Source organism: Vulpes vulpes, chromosome 12 (genome assembly GCF_048418805.1).
Source record: "Vulpes vulpes isolate BD-2025 chromosome 12, VulVul3, whole genome shotgun sequence".
NCBI classification, from domain to species: Eukaryota; Metazoa; Chordata; class Mammalia; order Carnivora; family Canidae; genus Vulpes; species Vulpes vulpes.
This window is the reverse complement of record NC_132791.1, coordinates 81,986,772-82,007,255: the sequence shown is the minus strand read 5'-3', so window position 1 is coordinate 82,007,255 and position 20,484 is coordinate 81,986,772. Positions and strand designations below refer to the sequence as shown.

Below are 20,484 nucleotides of genomic sequence, written 5' to 3'. Positions count from 1 at the left end.
GCAGAATATTCAGTATATGATAACATCTGTGCCTAAAACATATTGATATAGTCCTAAAAGGGGCAGTTAATTTGCATATTCAGAAGTAAGATTAGGCCAGTTCCACTTTAGTTTTTGGAAGTTTTAAAATACTCTCAAGTATGGAAAAGAAAGGAAGAAAATGCTTATTTGTTAAAAAATATTTTAAGTGAAAAGCTACAGTACAGGTTACAAATTTTTATATTTGTTTCTCACAACTATTCGCATATGTTGTACAGCATTTAGCTAGTGTAATGCAGTTGCGTGCTTACTTGACTGTCCACCTGCTTCTGTGTATCTCAGTGCTGTTGGAGGAAGATCTTGGAGACTTTTGAATGATTAAATGTGATACTGAAATTTCTTTCTTATAATTTGTTTCTTTATAGAAAATGCATCAGAGGCAGATTTATGGCTCCTGAATAGTTGTACTGTAAAAAATCCTGCTGAAGACCACTTTAGAAACTCAATTAAGTAAGTGGAAGTTTTTTTTTTTAAATTTTTTTTTTTAATAAGTGAAGTTAAGTTCAGGAAATCCACTTTAAAAAAATTTCCTAGGGATCCCTGGGTGGCACAGCGGTTTGGCGCCTGCCTTTGGCCCAGGGCGCGATCCTGGAGACCCGGGATCGAATCCCACGTCAGGCTCCCGGTGTATGGAGCCTGCTTCTCCCTCTGCCTGTGTCTCTGCCTCTCTCTCTCTCTCTGTATGACTATCATAAAAAAAAAATAATAATAATAATAAAAAAATAAAATAAAAAAATTTCCTAATATAAATATTTAGTATGTATCAAAAAGAGTATGAATTGGACTTGGTAAGATTCTACTGTTTTGACATAATTTGATAAAGAATGAAACTTTACTGTGGACTTTTCTGATAGGTGACTTGAATATTGGTGACGTTAGCTAATTAAAGGTGATTTGAGTATTTGTTGAGTATCCACGATGTCATTTTGTCAGGGAATCCAGTCCACACTTTGGGCTGACTTGAAACAGTCCTTCCCTCTTTTCTCTTCCTGCCCATTAGCACTATGCTAGATGCTAATAATACCCACTCTCAGGGGAATCACAGTTCACTGCGGGAGAATGTCATGTAAGTCCTTGCTTCTTACTGTTCCCCCAGGTTCAAGGAGAAGAAGGATCCTTTTTCACGTGTACTCTAAATCACCTTCTCAGAAACCTCGCTTTATAAGTTATGTCCTCATTTTTCTGTGTTTTCAACCTCAGCTAACCCCACTAATGCCTTTTCCTTCTTAGTGAAACCTGCTCCAGGACCCTCTTTTAGCTGTTGTCCTTCTTGCCTTTCCAGCCAGACTCCTCCTTGCTTCACATTCAAGCTCAGCCTGTGGGTTTTATTGTGAAATACATCAAATGAAGTATATCATAATTTTATGAAACCTGTACAGTCTATATAGTAATAAACTTAACACCAGTATATCCACCCAGCGTAAGAAATGTAACATTGCCAAGACTTTAGAAAACCACCATGTGTCTCTGTTTGAAACACCTCCACGAAGTCATCTTTACCTTGATTTTTGTGAGTCATTGTCTAACTTTTATTAATAAGTTTATCATTTATGAAGAGTATCTCTAAAAAATGCATGCTTTAGTTTTGTCCTGATTTGGACTTTATTTATTGGACTTCATGCTGTGCGTGTTCTGAGATTTACCTTTTTTCCTCAGCATTAGAATTTTAGTTTTATCCATTTGATGGACATGGTATAACTGGCTGTTCTTACATTTCACTGAATCATTTTGTCATCTTATTACTGATAGAGTTTTCCCAGAGTTTTGCTTTTGTGAACACTGCTGCTGTGAATATTTTGAATGCCTTCTCTGGTGTGCGTGTGCATGTGCAAGAGTTATTTTAGGATATGTACCTCAGAGTTGAATTACTGGATAACAGGTATGTGTGTGTTCAGACTTTAGAAGTGTCAAACTCTTTTTCCTGAATAGATGTACTAGTGTTTACTCCCAGAAGTAATGGAAGTGTGTAGCTGTTCTGCATTCTTCCCAGTTCTTCATGTAGTCAGACTTCTAAATTTTTGCCAGTCTTGTGGTAGAGTTGATATTCCATGGTGGTTTTCATTTGCATTTCCATGATTCCTAATGATGCTGAACATCTTTTTATATGTTTAGTGGGCATTTGGACTTCTCTTTTTTGTGAAATGGTGTTTTGAATATTTTTCCTGCTGTCTTTTTACCATTTATATCTTTTATTTGTCTTTATTTGTATATTTTATTATATGGGTCTTTCATATTGTATGTATGCTCTATACTAATCTTTCCATGTTATACATGGTGCAAGCGTCAATTATGGCTTATCTTTTCACTTTCTTTAATGGTATCTTATGATGAAGAGAAATTTTCGCTTAAAATTTTTTTCTTTTGGGCCTGTGCTTTTATATTTAAGAAGTCTTTCTTCCTTGAAGTTAAGATATTCTCCAATATTGTCTTCTAAGTGTCTCATGGTTTTTACTTCTTACATTAAGTTTATAATACAGGTACAGTTAATTTTTGTTGTTTGGTACCAGGAAGGAGGTCCAATTTTATTTCATTTTTTTCCATGTAGACACTATCATTTATTGTTTTTAAAAAATCCATTCTTCTTTTGTCTGTGTATTACCCAGTCTGTCATGTTGAATGTCTATACATGTTTGGTTCTGTCCCTGGGCTCCCTGTATGGTTCCATTGACCTCTTTCCTTATTCTGGCACAATTCTACACAGTGAGTGATTAATATAGATTCACATTAAGTTGAGATATTTGTTAGATATCAAGAGTGTCTTGGCTTTTCTTGGCCCTTTGTTTTTCCATACAAATTTAACATCAGTTTCCGAGTTCAACAAGGAAAATACTGTTGTGATTCTGATTGTGATGTCATTGAATCTCTTGATGAGTTTGAGGAGAGAATTGGCATCTCTCTTCATTTTGAGTTTTCCAGTCCATAAATTAAGATATTTAGGTCTTCTTTGACTCTCTAGGAATGTATAATTTCTTCATATAGCATCTGTACATTTCAGCTCTTTTCCCTTAACAATGTAGGGACAGCCACATTGTTCCAGTACTATATATTATTATTTTAAAAAAATCTGTCCTCCTTTTACCCGTGTAGAATTTTTTTTTCATTGTTATACTTCTGTACAAGGTAATTTAAAAGAAATACCCATTTTCTAGCCACATTTGCTCCCTTGGTCTCTCGGGATTAATTCCTGCAACAGTATGAAGGGTGGCTGGGCACAAGAAAGAGTATAGCTCAGGGGCCCATACCAGGAGAGAGTTATAGTAGTTCAGAAGCTGGTGGCCTCATCTCACATGGAGGCACTCAGATTTGGAAGGAAGGAATCGACTTAAGAAGGAAGAGTTCTTTATACTTTCAACATCGTTGAGTATGACTTTGAGACCCATGGGTAGAATGTAGTAGGGAATGACCGACAGGGAGTTCAGTTAGAGGGAAGAAGTGTTTTGATTTTGTGCTGGCCATTATTTGAAGTCACGGCTAAATACTCTAATGATGATCGTGTTTGATCCTCATCTAGTGCCTTCCATGTGCTAGGCACTGTTCAAAATGCTTTACTTCAGTTGGATCTCCCCTCGCTTAACTCTTGCAGTCTCACTGAGTTGTAGGTTATAGTTTTATTCTGCTTTACAGATGAAGCGGCATCTGTTTTTCAGAGTAAGTTCTCTAAGGCTGTTCAATTAAAAAGTGGTAGAGTTGGGATTTTAACCTAGGCAGTCTGACCAGAGTCACTGTGTTTAATGATTTTATTATTGTGCTTCCTAAGTAAAGCTGTCAGGTAAGTAGTTATCAGAGACCAATACTAAAAGATAGAGATTTTATGTATTTTATGTTTTTTGCATAGAAGTGATGGTTGCATGTGATGGCATCCTCAACTCAGAAACCACAGAAGGAGCAGAGAAGAGTTCTTACTTGTACCATGGTGGGAAGCAGAAGAGGGTGGCAGTGATGTGGGGTGGCACAGGGGAGTTGAGTTGTGGTGAGGAGGAGGAGTTGTTGTTGTTACAGGGAGCCAAAAATTATTACCTGATGCTGCTCATTTTCAAAGAATGCCTTCCATTTTATGAGAAGTCTCTCATGTCCCCAGGGTATCTACTCTTTCCCTCTAGGAAAGGTAAATACGATGTAAAGATATTTTCATGCTGCTGATACCCTCTTAGTACAGAGTCCAGAGAATTTAGTTTCTGTGATTCTCAATTTTGTAGTATAACTAATGGCTGTGCTGCTAGACTGTTCCTGAAAGTTTATTTAAAAACTCAGATATAACTTATGTCATTGGGTTTTGTTATCTACATAAACCATGAGTGAATGTGGTTCTCAGTAATGATGTGGTGTTTGAATGATTAAATGCAGTAATCCCATAAGAAAATTGTCATTTGAATACTGTAAAGTTGGTGGTAGCGAGCATAGTTTCCTTTAATGCACTCTTATGCTTGATTGAAAGGAAATGTAAAAACAGTATTACAGGTGATTAAATTTTTTTAAAAAATGATTTTGAAGGCTTTTGATAGTCAGAATTAGTTCTTGTTTAACAGAACACCTATGCTAGCATTTGACTTATTTCCAGAATAAATATAATCTGGTAAAAGACACAGTAACAATTAACACTGAGAAGATGTCAAATTCAAGCGACCTGTATACATTTGGATGCCTTCTCCCTTGTCATCACCATCCCTTCATGAAGAAAAATGAAGATGGAGAGTTCATAAACTCTAGTTTACCTTAAGTCATGCAACATCCTTTCCCTTCAGTTTCCTCTCACTTTTTTTTTTTTTAAATGATTGTGGGACAGCATTTACATTGAAGGAGAGTCTGATGGACTGTTCCCCTTCTCTTTTTTCTGCTTCACTTAATCCCTCATGTTCAAATTCAGAGATACACAAAGATGAGCTGAGGTCTATTTTTTTTTAAACTTAGATCTCGTACAAATAATGATGGCTTAACTTGCCACTTATTTCTGAGTGTCATCATTTCTAATCTCCTCCTTTTGTGCCCTTTCCAGTGTATTTCTGGTATTTAATAATTGTTTGTCTTTAATTACTTATCACCTCATTTTTATCTCTCGAGCCACCATGCACTTAGTCATCTCATTTTAACAGGAGTGAAGAAAGATAACTCTAAGGGATTTACTGTCTTTTATGTGATTAATACCACTGATATTAAGGTTCATGAATCATTGATCTCATTGATTGAGATCCATGAATTGTGAAATCCTGACAAGACAGACATGGACTGATAACTCCCTCCCCCCCTCCCCACCCCATGGTGATGGTGGTGAAACTTTACACCATATACAGTATTGTAGGAAGTGTTATTTAATGTTGGTCAGAGAGAATATTGGTTTAAAATTATTTGAAAGTCTTCATTTTATAAACTAGTGCTGATGAGAAAATGTTTAACCTTTAAATAATTCCCTAATCTGGGCAACGTAATGTACCTGATATGAAAATGGCCATCTGTATTAATCTGTAGGCTATACTGCTACATACTTTATATTGGCTCTCTTCTAGTTGATTTAATTATGAGGGGGTATTACAGTGTTTGTATTACTAGTATTCAGATTGATAAAAGAGTAGGAGTTTTAAGTAGCAAAAATGGAGTTGAGTGATTGGGGGGGAGGGGCTGCCTTTTGAACTTTGAAATCTCAAATGCTGTTGCCTTTGCTAATTTTGAAAAAAATCGCTAATGAGCCCCATATTTTGTGATGGCAGCCTATTGAATGTGTACTCTTTCTTCTTGAGCATTTGCTAGTTGCCCTGTCCTTGTTTTATTCATTACACCAATTTGATTTAGACAATATGGCCTTTAACTTGAGGCGCTCTTGAATAAATGAAAAAGATCAAAAGTTTCAAAAAATAAAATTTGCTCTTAATGAGAGTATCAAATAAGAGAACTCCTTTGGTTAATGCTTTATAGAAATGTGGGATCTTTTCTGTGCCACCTAAAGGAGGTCATTCAGAGGCTGGTGAAAATAAACACATCTTGTGTGTTCTATATAAATGACAGAAAGAATAGCCAGCTTGCTTTGATCATGGACTGTCAACCTCTGTTTGACCTTGTGCATTATTAACCCAAACGGGCAGTGCGGTTTAGCCATACCGATAGTGGATGGACAAGAGTCACTAGTTCTTTGAACCACCTTTCCTCTAGAAACAAATGGTCATGTTGAAGGGATGGTTTAGACATCTGAGTGGAATTACTTGAAAGAACAATTAGAATATAAGGAGGAGTGAACAGAGAAGAAAGGTTTGTGTTGAGATGGAGACTGTTTGCTTTATATAACATCTTTTGTCTGTAGGAGAGCTCCTTATATACATTCTGTTGATAGAACATAGAAGTTATTGGTCATTCTTACTGTGAAATTATGTTTTTGCTTTATGTAGATTTAACTTGGGGTCTTCATTGTGAATAAAGATTGGGGAGGTAGCACAGTATTGTTTCAACTTGAATATGTGAAATGTTTTCAAAAAAGCTAACATTAAGACCAGAGAAGTGCTTGGCCTTTCGGTTAGTAATTATCCAGCTTATAAGGAAACAAAAACCTCTGCTGATTCTGTTATTAACCTGGATTCACTAGTAATCAGGTGATCATTTTCCTTTTCAAATAAAAATAATTGGCACTGGGAGAGAAAAATAAGAGTAAGCTTTAGTTTCGGCCTTTTGCAGAACACTGCACAGATAACACAAGCTGTTCTGTTAAACTTAGCTTTTAATACTGTACGTTGTTGATTTTTTTTTTTTTTTAAGCTTAGATGTTTTGATTTTGGGTATTCTAGTTGTATGAGATGGCTTTGGTTCATTGTCAGTTTTAGGTCCTTGTGTAAACTGTCTGGGGCAGCCATCTGAGTCCCCTCACAGCCTCCTTGCTTCAGTTTTCTCTGCTCACCAGAAAGCTTCCCTCCATAGGGAATGTTAATTTAGAATATTGCATTCAGAATATGCAGTTGGGCTGCGTATGTGTCTTACACCAGGTGTGGGTCTCAGAACAGTGCTGGTGCTGAACGACTTTGTTTCCTCCTACTGTTATTTTTTTCATCTCCTTCACTTGTTTAGATACTGGGTGCCAGTGAGTCACACATCTCTATTTCTGACCCCTATCTTCCCATCCAGGATCCAGACCCCTGCATCCTACTGCTTCCTGGACTTCTGTATTTAGATGACTCAGGGGCACCCCCAGTCATTGGGAACCCCTGTGTTAGGCACCTCACCCTTTACCCAGCCATCACATCCTCTCGCCTGTTGCCTTGGCTATTTGCTTGCACTGCCGTCTTCCAGATAGTCTCTGAGTTTTCTTTGATTACTTTGAAAATATCTTTTCCTTCCTCTCTTCGACCTCTCTTCACCCTCTTTTCTTTTGCTCGATGTTATTAGCTCTTTACGTCTTAGGTGGTAATAAATATTCCTCTTGGAACTTGCAGTGAAGCGCTGTGTTCTCATTTTTCCTTGGGCTGCCATGAACTAAACACATCTCTCTCTCTCTCTTTTTTTTTTTTTTTTAAGATTTTATTTATTTATTCATGAGAGACACAGAGAGGGAGAGAGGCAGAGACACAGGCAGAGGGAGAAGCAGGCTCCATTCAGGGAGCCCAATGTGGGAGTTGATCCTGGAACTTCAGGATCACACCCTGGGCTGAAGGCGGCGCTAAACCGCTGAGCTACCCAGGCTGCCCTAGACACATGTCTTTTGAGTATAATCCTTTCCCTCCATTCTGGTCCTTAATGCTGCAGGTATGATACCCATTGTCTCTTCTTAATTTTGCAGTAGAACTTGAGCTTGCTCTCAGCTTCTTTTCTGTGCCCCTCCACGCTTTGCTCTCCTTAACACCCTGCCATGGTTCCTTCCCAGGCGCAGAATGAAGATAAGATTTCTCAGCATAACAAGGTCTTCTTTACAAATTTCTTTCTTGCCTCCCTCTCTAACTTTTCTTGCCACTCTTTCATGGAATTCTTCTTCTCTTTGCATTATATGATTTTGTGTTTTATATACCCTTCCTTTCCCTGGAATATGCTCCCCTTTCTCCTAAATTTGTGCATGTGTGCACGTGTGGCACTTATACCCACACAGGGACAAGTCTGTAAGGTTGTCTCCCTTGTAATTCCCACCCCTTACCTCCAAGGTCTGCAGAGTTAATCACTCTCTATTCTCTGCTACTTCCTAATCCCATACAAACATCTATTGTTGAATATTACATTTTATTGTTTGTTTACATATTTGGCATTCTACTAGATTGTGAGCCTTGAGGTCAGGTTACTGACCTCAGGAAAATTCTTCTCTGTGCAGTTTGTGACCCTCTGACTCTACTGTGTAATGATCTTCTTTTTCTTGGGAAACAGAAACCATTAATAGACTGCTTGTCAACTCTTCCGAGAATGGTCCCTGAAGGCCCCTGTGAATCCCCCGACAGAGCTATCTCTGTCTGTATATTTGCAGAGAGGAGAGACAATATTCTGATTTTCAGATGTCATGTTAAGGGACCCTCTTTTTAAGAAGTCATGCTGTTTCCTTTTTATGTTTTACCTGTAAACTAGGAAGAAACCTGGCTCTTGTCCTAAATGAGGTAAGAAGCTTGTATTTGTCATTGGTACTCTGCATTTTCTTTCTAGAGGGAAGATGTAAAGGGGGTAAGAAATTTTTTTTTGTTTTGTTTTTTGAGTTTTTATTTAAAGTCCAATTAGTTAACATATAGTGTAATATTAGTGTCAGGAGTAGAATTCACTGATTCGTTACTTACATGCAGCACCCAGTGCTCATCACCATCCTTAATCCCCATCATGCATTTAACCCATTCCTCCCACCTCCCCCCAGCAATCCTCAGTTTGTTCTCTGTAGTTAAGAGACTGTTTTATGGTTTGCCTTTCTCTCTGTGCCCCCCTCCCGCCAAGTTCATTTGTCTTGTTTCTTAAATTCCATATATGAGTGGAATCAGATGATATTTGTCTTTCTCCAACTGACTTATTTTGCTTAGTGTAATGCACTCTAGCTCTATCCACATCATTGCAAATGGCCAGATTTCATCCTTTCTTGATGACTAATATTCCATTGTATGTATGGTGTGTGTGTGTGTGCACGTGTGTATGTGTACATATATATATATATATATATCACATCTTCTTTATTCATCAGTTGATGGACATTTGGGCTCTTTCCATAATTTGGCTGTTGATAATGCTGCTGTAAACATCAGGGTGCATGTATCCCTTCGAATCAGTAGTTTTCTATCCTTTTTGTAAATACTTAGTTGTGCAATTGTAGGATTGTAGGGTAGGAATCCTTGTCCCTTCCTGGTCACTTGGTCAGGCTGGCAGAAGTCCAGCTGTGAATGGCAAGACCTTGTTCTCCCTGCCAAACTAAGCAAGCTGGGCCAGCTTTAGGACCTTGACCCTTGACACAATTGAAGCATCTCATCTTGCATCAGAGGATAGAAAAGAAAGGTGTAGATAAAAACCTGGTAGTGTTTGGCTTTGAGTTTGATACACAATTATAATTACTCAGCACATGTTTGTACAGTTAGGTTGAACTGATCCTCCTTTTTTGGGGAAGAGAGTTTAGCATTGTTCTATCTGTACATAAGCATGTCGTCATTAATGTATTATTCTATGTTAAGTGTATAAATTATATACTGTAGCTATATTAATATCATAGCATTTATTTTACATTTGGGTGTTATATTGTTTAGTTTCATTGAATGAGCAAAAAACATCAGGTAAACCATCAAATTTAAAAAAATCAACATGGCTGTTGCAGGGTAGGAAGCAGAAGCACTGGTAAGGTTACCTTGAGAAAGGATATTGTGAAGAAGCCAAATAGATCTATGCAGACAGTGATACTGTTGAAGACCATATTTCTCTGGAGTTGTTTACAAGTTAGGTCTTATCATCATACCATGTGTGAGTTCATATTATTCAAGTCTTAAGGCATGGTTGTTTTTAGTCTGTTTTCTGTTGTTGCAAGGACTTTGTAATTTTTTTCCCCCATCAGCTAGTCTGAGGTTTTGGAGGAACACGCTTTCTGGAAACATGAATGAAGAACTCTCTGTTGATTCCTAAAGTGAAGGATGAGAGTTATAAAGTTCAGAGCAGATTTTGACCAGTTCCTTGTTACAGGCTTTAGGTAGCTTGCCTCCTAACTGAGGGAGAACATGGAGATGAGTGGTAGTATCGGGAGATGATTATGTGGTGCATCCCATTGAGAAACTTGATGGGAAATAAAGGAGAAAATGTATTTTGGGGTTGAACTTCTGATGGATTTAAACAAAGTGAGGGGGATCCCTGGGTGGCGCAGCGGTTTGGCGCCTGCCTTTGGCCCAGGGCGCGATCCTGGAGATCCAGGATCGAATCCCACGTCGGGCTTCCGGTGCATGGAGCCTGCTTCTCCCTCTGCCTGTGTCTCTGCCTCTCTCTCTCTCTCTCTCTCTCTCTCTCTCTGTGACTATCATAAATAAATAAAAATTAAAAAAAAAATAAAAAAAATAAACAAAGTGAGGGAATAGTTAACAGTTGAAGGATTAGTAACTTATTTTTCAAATCAGGAACAGAAAAAGCAGTTCAGATGTAGTAAAGTCATCTTAAAATGCAAAACTGAGTTTTGCAGTTATCTAAAATCTTTTTGGTGAGCAGTATTTTGCATATTTCATGATTACTGTTACATCAACAGTTGCTTTGTTTTGCAATTTTAAGCAAGAGAGTAAGTGAAAGAGGTCAGTGTATTATGTACTGGCAACAGCTGGCTGATAGTGTTGAATACTTACGTAATTAAATATATGTGTTGGCTGTTGTCCTAACGACTCTGTAGGTGGAGGCCCCAGAAAGCATGCAGAAACTTGCTTTAGCAGGATTAAAGAAGAAATGAACATGATCTGAGCCTGTGCTTTCAGCCAAAAGTGATTTCCTATTGTTTTGGTTTCAAAGACATTCTACTTATTCTTGATGTGTATGTTTATACAACAGAGAAAAAGACTCTTGTGTTTTTTTCTCCCCTTATTGTATGCTTTAAGTGCAAGAAACATAATCTTTTTAATTTTTAGTCACTCAGGGGCATTGTTTAATAACTGATAATAAATGAATTAAAAAAACCAACTGACCTTTAAACCTACAGACAGTGATAACTAAGATATTATTATGTTTACTGTTTCTGTTCCTTGCTGTTGATGCACTTAGGTTTAGGTGTTCTCTGGGCCAATTTAAAGGGTTTCTTGGATTTTGGACCACGTTAAGGCATGGTTGTCTGTGATCATGGAAAATTGGATAGTGTGGCTGTGAAGGATAAACAGAATCCACAGGTAAAATGCAACTGTACTGTTGGCTAATAGCCTTATCTGGGGAGGCAAATCCTATTCAAAGTACCCTGTGCTTATTTCTATGACTGTTTTTATAGCTCAAGGGCTGAGGCCAGTCCTTAAGGCACCTTTGAATACAGGCTTTGATGACTAGATAGCACCTTTGTGGGTGTCAGAAAAAGATGGCAGTCCTTGTAGACACAATCCGGCATGGCTATGTGTGGCTGTCCCACATAAATAACCCTGTATTTAGCCGTCTCTTTATGCCATTTCAGAGTTCCTGAGTGGCAGTCACTATGTCTTTTATCTGTATCCTGGCACCTAAGTAACAGCGGTTGACCATGATGATTGAACTAGTGAATGAGCCAAGTCATATGTTTGCTTTCTCTGTATGTTTATTCTTCTGCCCCTACCATCACCTGCCTCTGTCAGAACAAGTGTCTTCCTCTACCATCACCTGCCTCTGTCAGAACAAGTGTCTTCCTCTGTAGTTTTTCATAGAAATTTTTCTGTTTCCCTGCTTTCTATTAGATTGCATCATTTAGAAATTAGGTTAGGCTGCATGTCCTAGAAAGCTCAAAAAGTAGAGGCTTAAATAAGGTGGGGGATTTATTTTTCTTATATGACCCAAATTTATAGTTAGGAAGTTGCTGACTTTGGTTTACCAGTTCAGGGATGTGCATGCTAAGTCTCTGCCATGTTATTGATCTTTCTGTTATGGTGTAAAGTGAATGTTACCCTCTAGCCATTGTGTGTATTTTCTAAAAAGGAGGAAGTACCAGATGGGACAGTGCCCCTTGACTTTGTCTCTCCTTTAAAGGGGCTCTATAGGAAGTCCCACTCAAAACTGTATGCCTATATCCCAGTGTCTGTGGAACCATATCATATGACTATTCTATAAGGGAAGTTAGGGAATGTATTTTTGTTTCAGACTAGTCACATTGTTGCTTCTAACAGAATTGAGGTTCTTTTGGTAAGGAAGAAAGGGAGAACTTTATCTGGGGCTAACCTGATGTCTTTGCTATAGATTGTAAACTTTGGGGACAAAATACATATTTCGTTTCTTATTTGTCATGATCCATGTATTGGATTAGGTTCTCAATATACTTTTAGACAAATGATGCTTCTTTCTCCTGTTTTCTTTTTTAAGAACATTTAAGAAATAACATAGGTGCCACTTGAGAACTTTTTCTCTTTGGTTACCTTGATCCGACTCTGATGAAGTAATAACAAAATATACAGGAAGAGCTTATGGCTTAGATATTGCACACAATAATACTACTATTACTAACAATGATGGTAATGTTAAGGAGTTGGGATTTTCAAATACTTTCTGCTCTTTAGACCTGCAGTTAGCATTATTTGAAATGAAACCTATAAGGAAGGTGTTTCGTCTTTGCTATGATTCAGTTTTGTGATACAATAATTTATGAACCTGGCTTAGAAACTAGAAATTTTTAAAGAATTTAGATAGAAAACAAAAATAAAGTTTAAAATTGAATAGCGTAGAATTCAATGTCCAGTTGGAAGACAGGTTGAGACTTAAATTCATTCTGTAATTAAATGTTAGAAAGCAGTATTTTATATAATTCTGAAAAGTTTGTTTCAGCTGAGAACAATGCTGCTTTTCACTAAAATAGAAATTTAGTATTGTACATCTAATGTGAAAAAAAATGGAGAATTAGAGGTAACCATTAAAAATCTAACCAATGGGAAGAGTCCTATAAAACCTGCTGTAGATTTTTTTGTCAGTTGGTGCCAGTGGATATTATTAGAGGAAAGTTAAGGTTAAGGTTAAGATCAAATTCACACCCTGAAAGCACCCGGAACATTCAGCAACAGTGTCTTTTTGTGTCCCTGCAGAGATACACTGTTAAACCATTGTTACGAACCACCCAGACAAATTTATGTTCTAATGACCCATTCTTCAGTGTTTTTCTTCTTTTGTTGAATGTGTGTGTAAACGCTTGTCTGCTTTCTCAGTGTAGATGCATCGAGAAAGAAAACTGGGAGAATCACATGATAGAAACTGTTCTGGGAAAGTACAAATTAATGTGTATGTCAAGGATCTCTTTCACAGCATGTTCTAGAATCCACAGCTCATTCTTTGTGCCAGGCAGTGACATGTTTTCTAGCTCATAAATTTCTTTTCTAAGGGGTCGGATAAGAAAAGTTTATGTCAAAACTAAAAAGTTTAATTTGATGTTTTCCTTAAACACATGTCAATATTTTATGATAGTTATGGAAGAGAAAGACATTTTTCTTTGAATGAGAAAATGTTGGCATATTTTATAGTTTTTTTGGTCATTTGTGGTTGAAGCATAGATTAATTTATCGTTTTGATGTTCTTACCATTTTAATAATTAACAAAGATTTTGGTATACTTGATAAAGTAAATTTTAAAATGGTAATTAAAAAAATTAAAATAGGGCAGCCCGGGTGACTCAGCGGTTTAGCTCCGCCTTCAGCCCAGGGCGTGATCCTGGCGACCTGGGATTGAGTCCCAGGTCCGGCTCCCTGTGTGGAGCCTGCTTCTCCCTCTGCCTGTGTCTCTGCCTCTCTCTCCTCTCTGTGTTTCTCATGAATAAATAAATAAAATCTTAAAAAAATAATTAAAATAGAACTGATGGGTATTCTTTGAGCAAATCTTGGGCACATGGCATTTTGAGTGTATATTTCTGCTCCCCTCATTATCCTTCCTACTGCCTACCTGATTTCAGGTAAGTGGTTGAGCGTTAGAACTGGATGTCTGAGGAGAACCCTGACGTGGGTGAGACAGTGGGTCTTGGGAAGAAACTTCACTGTGTAGGGGCATTAGAAGAGGAGCCCTTTCTGTATTCCTAGTGGAAGAGAGTAAGGTCAAAGACCAGGAATGAGGGAAATATTTCCTCTCCTAAAACTGAATGGCAGTATATCTGAACCTGTCAGGCAGGCTTTTTTTTCTTTCTTTCTTTTTTTTTTTTAGATGACAGCTTTTGGTAAAGTTCGCAGTGCAGCGAAGTGTGATTCCCCCACCGCCCATTTTCATATAATTTGGGTTCCCTAAACTGTTTAAGAAAATGCCTTGTGTTTATATATGAAATATAGTTAGATTCTAGATATTGCAAATGTATTTTTTACCTACATGAGTGTTCACTGGGACATTCAAAACTTATTCAGGTTGTGAAGAAGTCTTTGTATAGGACAGACCAGTGCATTTGGAGACTGCAAGTGCCACTTAGTGGACAGATGTCCACTAAGATGTCCAGTAAGAGTTCCATCCTTACTGATGGTCAGAGAAATACAAATTAAAATGGGATACTGTATTTTGCTGAGTATTTTAGATTTTTTTTTTCCCCCCAGGAGATCCTGTGCCTCTAAGATTGTGGGTAAATGTTACTCTGATACACTGCCAGCACATTCAAATATATTTGAATTACTGCCATCTTTTGGGAAAGTAATTGTTTGATAAGAAAATATGCCCCTTAATTGAGGAATTCTGTGTTTTATGACTGTCTCCCCTACAGATAGGAAAAGACTTGCCTGTAAGGATAGGGATATAATCACTGATTGCATTATTGTTTATAGCAACACAGAGTGCTACAACGCTCTTACTCCTCCACTCTCCACACCCCTTCCATGTTCTGTCCTCTCTCTCTGTTCTTCCTCCCTGCCTTCAACTGTATATCCTGGAATAATTCCATGGAGGTATAGATAAAGCTTCCTTATCCTTTCATTTATGGATTTAAAGCTTCTTTACTTATTCTTGGATTCATGGATTCATAGAAATAGGGTTCTGTTTTATGTACATGATATTTTATTTAACCACTTAGCTTCTGATGGACATTTAGTTTTTTTCTAGTAATAAGCTATTATAAATATTGTCTATGAACATGTTTTGACTGGGACTTTATACAGCCTTAAAATTTTTTTTAACTTGCATCTTGAAATAATATCATACTACAGAAAAGATGGCAGAAGTAGTGCAAAGACTTCCGATACACCTCTCACTCCACTTCTGTAATATTCAGGTATCTTACATTACCATAATGCAGTTAACAAAGCAAGAAATTAATATTGATTTGATACAATTAACTATTATATGGATTTTTTTTAAGGATTTTATTTATTTGAGAAAAAGAGGGAGAGAAATAGTGAGGGAGAGCATAAGCAAGGGGAGAGGGAGAAGCAGACTCCCTACTGAGCAGGGAGCCTGATGTGGGGCTCTATCCCAGGACCCCGGGATCATGACCTGAGCCACCCAGGTGCTTATACAGATCTTACCTGTTGTCTTTTTTTCTAGTTCTGGTTCCCATTTTGGGTCTCACATTGTATTTAATTGTCATGCCAGTCTCGTTCAATCTGGAACAGTTTCTCTGTCTGTCTTTTATGACTGACACTTTTTGGAGACTAGTGGTCAGTTATGTTGTAAAGTGTTACCTAATTAGAGCTTTTCTGGCATTTCCTAATGATTAGCTTCATTTGTGCATTTTATCAAGACTGCAGTAGTGATAGATACGTGTCCTCAGTAGGTCACTCGTACCAAGGAGATTCTGGGTGTTGTAACATCCCTTTATAGCTAACTTTAACATACAGTAACAAGTGTTAAATTTAGTTCATGAGGTAGTGGCTTTTGGCTTTCTCCACTGTAAAGTTACTATCTTCCCCTTTGGAATTAAAAAGTATTTGGTGATACTTTGGGATTATGCAAATAATGTTTCTCATCATGCTTTTACCATAAAATTTTGCCATTGATTATTCTTGCCTTCTACAATTAATACTGTAGTAAGTATCCAGTGGTGATTTTTCTATTTCCATCATGCTCCCTACATTAATTAATTGGAATCTTGCTGTAAGGAAGAGAGTGGACTCTTATTTATTTATTTCATTATAGAGTCAAATTATTTATTTATTCTGTGGAGCATAATAATCCCTTACTATTATTGTTTTATTGCTCAGAGTGTTCTTGAGTTGACCAGTGGAGACTCCTTTAGGTTGACTCCTTTTTGGTGCTTAAGATAGTCCAGGCTCATCTTGTTCTCTCCTTGCTTCAGTCCTGGATTGAGCGATTTCTTCAAGGAGCCTGGTTCCTTTCATTGGTGAATGGGATAAAGACACCCAGTCTGAGCACTTGTCTGTTCTTTGCTACTGGGATGTCATTGCTTCTAGGCAATATTAGTGGACAAAGTTAGATAATGTTAGTGGACAGAGTTAGGAAATATATATATATATATATATATATATATATATATATACACACACACACACACACACACACACACATACACACACATTTATATCTGTAGGTATTAAAATGCATGAGGTCATATTACTCTCTCTGATTCTATTTCAATTGCATGGGATTTATTTCTAACTTTCCCTCCTTTCTCATATGTAACTCCATTCTATAGCAGCGAAAAACACACCTCTCATTTCCCACCACATGTTATTTGTTCAATCTATTAAGCATATAGAGTAGTTTAGGAATTAGTAACCCAGCCTCCTGTGAAAAAGACATTTTACTAACTAGAACATAATGTTTAAGTTTTTTTTGTCTTTAATCTTATACAACCCAAATGTTGCTTTCCAAAGTTAGATTGAATGTGGTTATGTTATTAATTTGTGATTCAATTAAGTTAATTTGAAGCCACTTCTATTCCATTATGGATTCTGCCCACTTCCTGCCTGGTTTTATTTTATTTTATTTTTTTATGAGGATGAAAAACATTAGCATGGTTTTCAAAGTCAGAACTATGTTAAATATTTTATTGAGAGAAGGATCAGTGTCTTGTCATCCTTCCCACCCTCCCTATTACTCTGTTCTTACCATCCTCCTCACCTCCATCCCCAGAAGCTTCTGGCTTATTCTTCCTTTTTTTTCTACATATAAGCACAAGTCATGTTGTGATTTTCCTGTTTCTATCATGCCTTTTATATTTATTAATTAGAATTTTACTATGAAGAACTGGTTTTTTCTCCCTACTTGTTTATTCAATTATTTATACCAGTATGGATTCAGGGTTATTTATTCCATGGGTTTATGGCCCAAATTCTGTAATTTTTAAAAATTTCCCTTTGTTTTTTACTTAACTGATAGCATATTCTAGATACTCTTTTATTCTGTAATATAGCCTGGGAGCTTTTTATCAGGTGATAAGAGACCATCCTCATTCTTTCATATGGCTGCACAGCACTCCACTGGAGCCATATCAGGGTTTATTCTACTGCTTTCTTATGTGTGTACATTTAGGTTGTTTCTGTTATTTTATGATTCCAAAGTGCTGCAGTAAGTAAACTTTGGCACATAGATTTTTATATTGTTGGAAGTGTGTCTTCAGGATACGTTTCTAGAGTGGAGACTGCTAGGTTTAAAAGGCAAGTGCATAAAGAGATCTTACCAAAATACTCTCCAAAAGGGCTGTGCTAATTTGCATTCTTAATTGACAGTTGTGAGAATTGGACATTCCCATGGCCCCTCAAACAGAGTGTTGTTCCTAGATGTTTTATAATTCCACCATTCAGTCAGGGTGCATGGTGTGTCAGAGTTATCACTTTCATTTCCCTCTTCCTCTTGTTGGACCATTTTTAGATCTTTGTTCATTGTTTGTGTCTTTTTCTTATTTTTTATCAGCTGTCTCAGTTTTTATAAGTTTTTTTTATGTATTACAGATATTTGCCTGTAATATATGTCACAGACATGTTTTCCTAGGTTTTCAGTTACCTTTCTGACTATGCTTATGGTTTCAGTGACTCATATATAACACTTCATTAAGTTTGTAAAGTGTTTTTTTTCCCCAATTTTTCCTGACCTTTGAGTCCTAGTTAAGCCCACCTTTCTGTACACTGAAAGTGAAGAGAAGTTCACTTATGGTTTCTTCTGTTGATTTGGTTTCACTCTTTTGCATTTGAAGAATGCATGCACCCTGATCCATTTGCTTATATGTATGCTTATGTACCATGTTGAGGTATGGATCTGCTTTCATCCTGTTCAAATAGCTACTTAATTGTCACAGCACTCTTTATTAAACATCTTATTTTTATTCCAGTGTTTCGAGATGCCACTGATAAAGATGATGTATGATACAATGTATTACATTTCCAATTTATCTACGTCTAATTTGAGCTTCCTGCTTTATCCCATGGGTCTATTTGTTTACGTTCCTTCTACTCTATGTTTGTGGAAGTCTTACTTAGGAGCTGATATCTGGTAGAGTTAATCTCTCCTTATGTTTTTTCATTTTTCATGTTTTTTTCTCACTATTCTTGAACGCCAGTTTCTTCAAATGAACTTTACTATCATCTTTCTAACTCCATGACAAAAGTAGTTGGTACTTTTCCTAGTAAATAAAAATTAATCTTAAATTAACTTGGAAAGACTATTTTTATGATGTTGATTCATCCTATCCAAGAATAGGAGGTGGTCCTTCTGTTACTTTCAGGAGTGTTTTAAACCTTTTTCCCAATATAGGTTTGGAATGTATCTTGTTAAGTTTATCCCTAAAAATTTTATGGTTTTTGTTGCTATCTTAAATGCTTTTTCTACCTCTGATGAAGATTCTATAATTTGTCTTCAAATTGGTTATTGTTTGTGTCTATAAAGGCTATTGTTACTTTATGTTTATTTTATAATTTAACTTAATTTTTATTGTTAATATTTATCATTTTTAATTAGATTTTCCAGATGCACGGTCATTTCTTCTGCAAATAGAGTTTGGTTCTTTAACCAATTTTTAGCCTTTAATTTATTTCTCTTGCCTAATTACATTGACAGTAACCTCACTGGCTTGAGGATAGGGAGAGCTTCTTGGAGGATATTCACTGGACAGGAGAGAAGTTTCTGTCTTCTGTAAATCAGAATTTACTGGAAATATCTCTTAGCTCCCTTTTTCTGAGGGGTCTTTTGGGACATTTTCCATTTCATACCATCTGGCTCTATTTTAGACTGAAATCCTTTCACACTTGCAACTTCTGTTTAGTTTTATAAGGGTGGTTAGAACATTATTTGGTGCATGGATATTTATAAGTGTTACAATTTTGTTGTCACTTATGGCTTTAAAATTAAAGTGCTCTTTTCAATGTTTAATTCTTTTTGCCTGAATTCTACCTTGCTCTCTTTTGTCAGTTACACCTTTGTATATTCTTTTAATTGTGGCCATTCTAAACTATGCTTAACATGTGTCTCTCCCGTGTAGAATAGCATTGGGTCTTACTTTTATGAGCCAGATTTGAAATTTTGTTGTTTTGTTGATATGATTAATAAATTTGGTCTCAAGTCTGTGGTGATAATTTTGTAATTATATGTTATTTTGTATTTGCACTATTTCTCTATGATATATATATATATATATATATATATATATATTAAGATTAATGACATTATTTAGGAACATTTGTATTATTCTGTGGTTACCTTTCCCTCTGAACCTTTTAAATACCTGTGAGAGGGAGGAGGGGCAAGATGGCAGAAGAGTAGGGTCTCCAAATCACCTGACCCCATCAAATTACCTAGATAACCTTCAAATTATCCTGAAAATCTATGAATTCGGCCTGAGATTTAAAGAGAGAACAGCTGGAATGCTACAGTGAGAAGAGTTCGCGCTTCTATCAAGGTAGGAAGACGGGAAAAAAGAAATAAAGAAACAAAAGGCCTCCAAGGGGGAGGGGCCCGCGAGGAGCCGGGCTGAGGCCGGGGCGAGTGTCCCCAGGACAGGAGAGCCCCGCCTGGAGAAGCAGGAGCTGCACCAACCTTCCCCGCGGAAAGGGGCCCGCAGGGAGGTGGAGCAGGACCCAGGAGGGCGGGGATGTCCTCGGGCTCCTGGGGACACTAACAGGCACCTGCGCCCCAGGAGAGCGCCCCGAGCTCCCTAAAGGCTGCAGCGCGCACGGCGGACCCGGAGCAGCTCGGAGGGGCTCGGGCTGCGGGGTGGGAGCGCGAATCCAACAGCGCAGGCCCCGGAGCACTGGGCGCCGGGACACAGCCCAGGATCCGGCCTCCCCCGGGACAGGCAGAGGCCGGGAGGGCCCAGGACAGCGAGGACGCTCCTGCCCCGAGCTGAGCAGATCAGCGGCCCCGCCCTGGAGCCTCCAGGCCCTGCAGACGGAGAGCCCCGGAGTTACTGCGGGAGCTGACTCCAGGGCTGCAGAGCTGGCGCCGCCACTGTGGCTGTTCCTCCTGGGGCCTCACGGGGTAAACAGCCCC

The 20,484-nt window shown here is 37.7% G+C and overlaps 1 protein-coding gene across 11 annotated transcripts in view; it reads left to right on the top strand.

Annotated features, from left to right (window-relative positions):
• Window positions 1–20,484, top strand: part of CDKAL1 (CDKAL1 threonylcarbamoyladenosine tRNA methylthiotransferase) — a 641,987-nt gene that overhangs the window by 102,474 nt on the left and 519,029 nt on the right. For all 11 annotated transcript variants that reach the window (XM_072729035.1, XM_025999312.2, XM_025999311.2 and 8 more), the window contains one exon: window positions 405–489. In XM_072729035.1, the coding sequence (XP_072585136.1) occupies window positions 405–489 (85 nt within the window). The remainder of the gene's footprint in view (window positions 1–404; window positions 490–20,484) is intronic.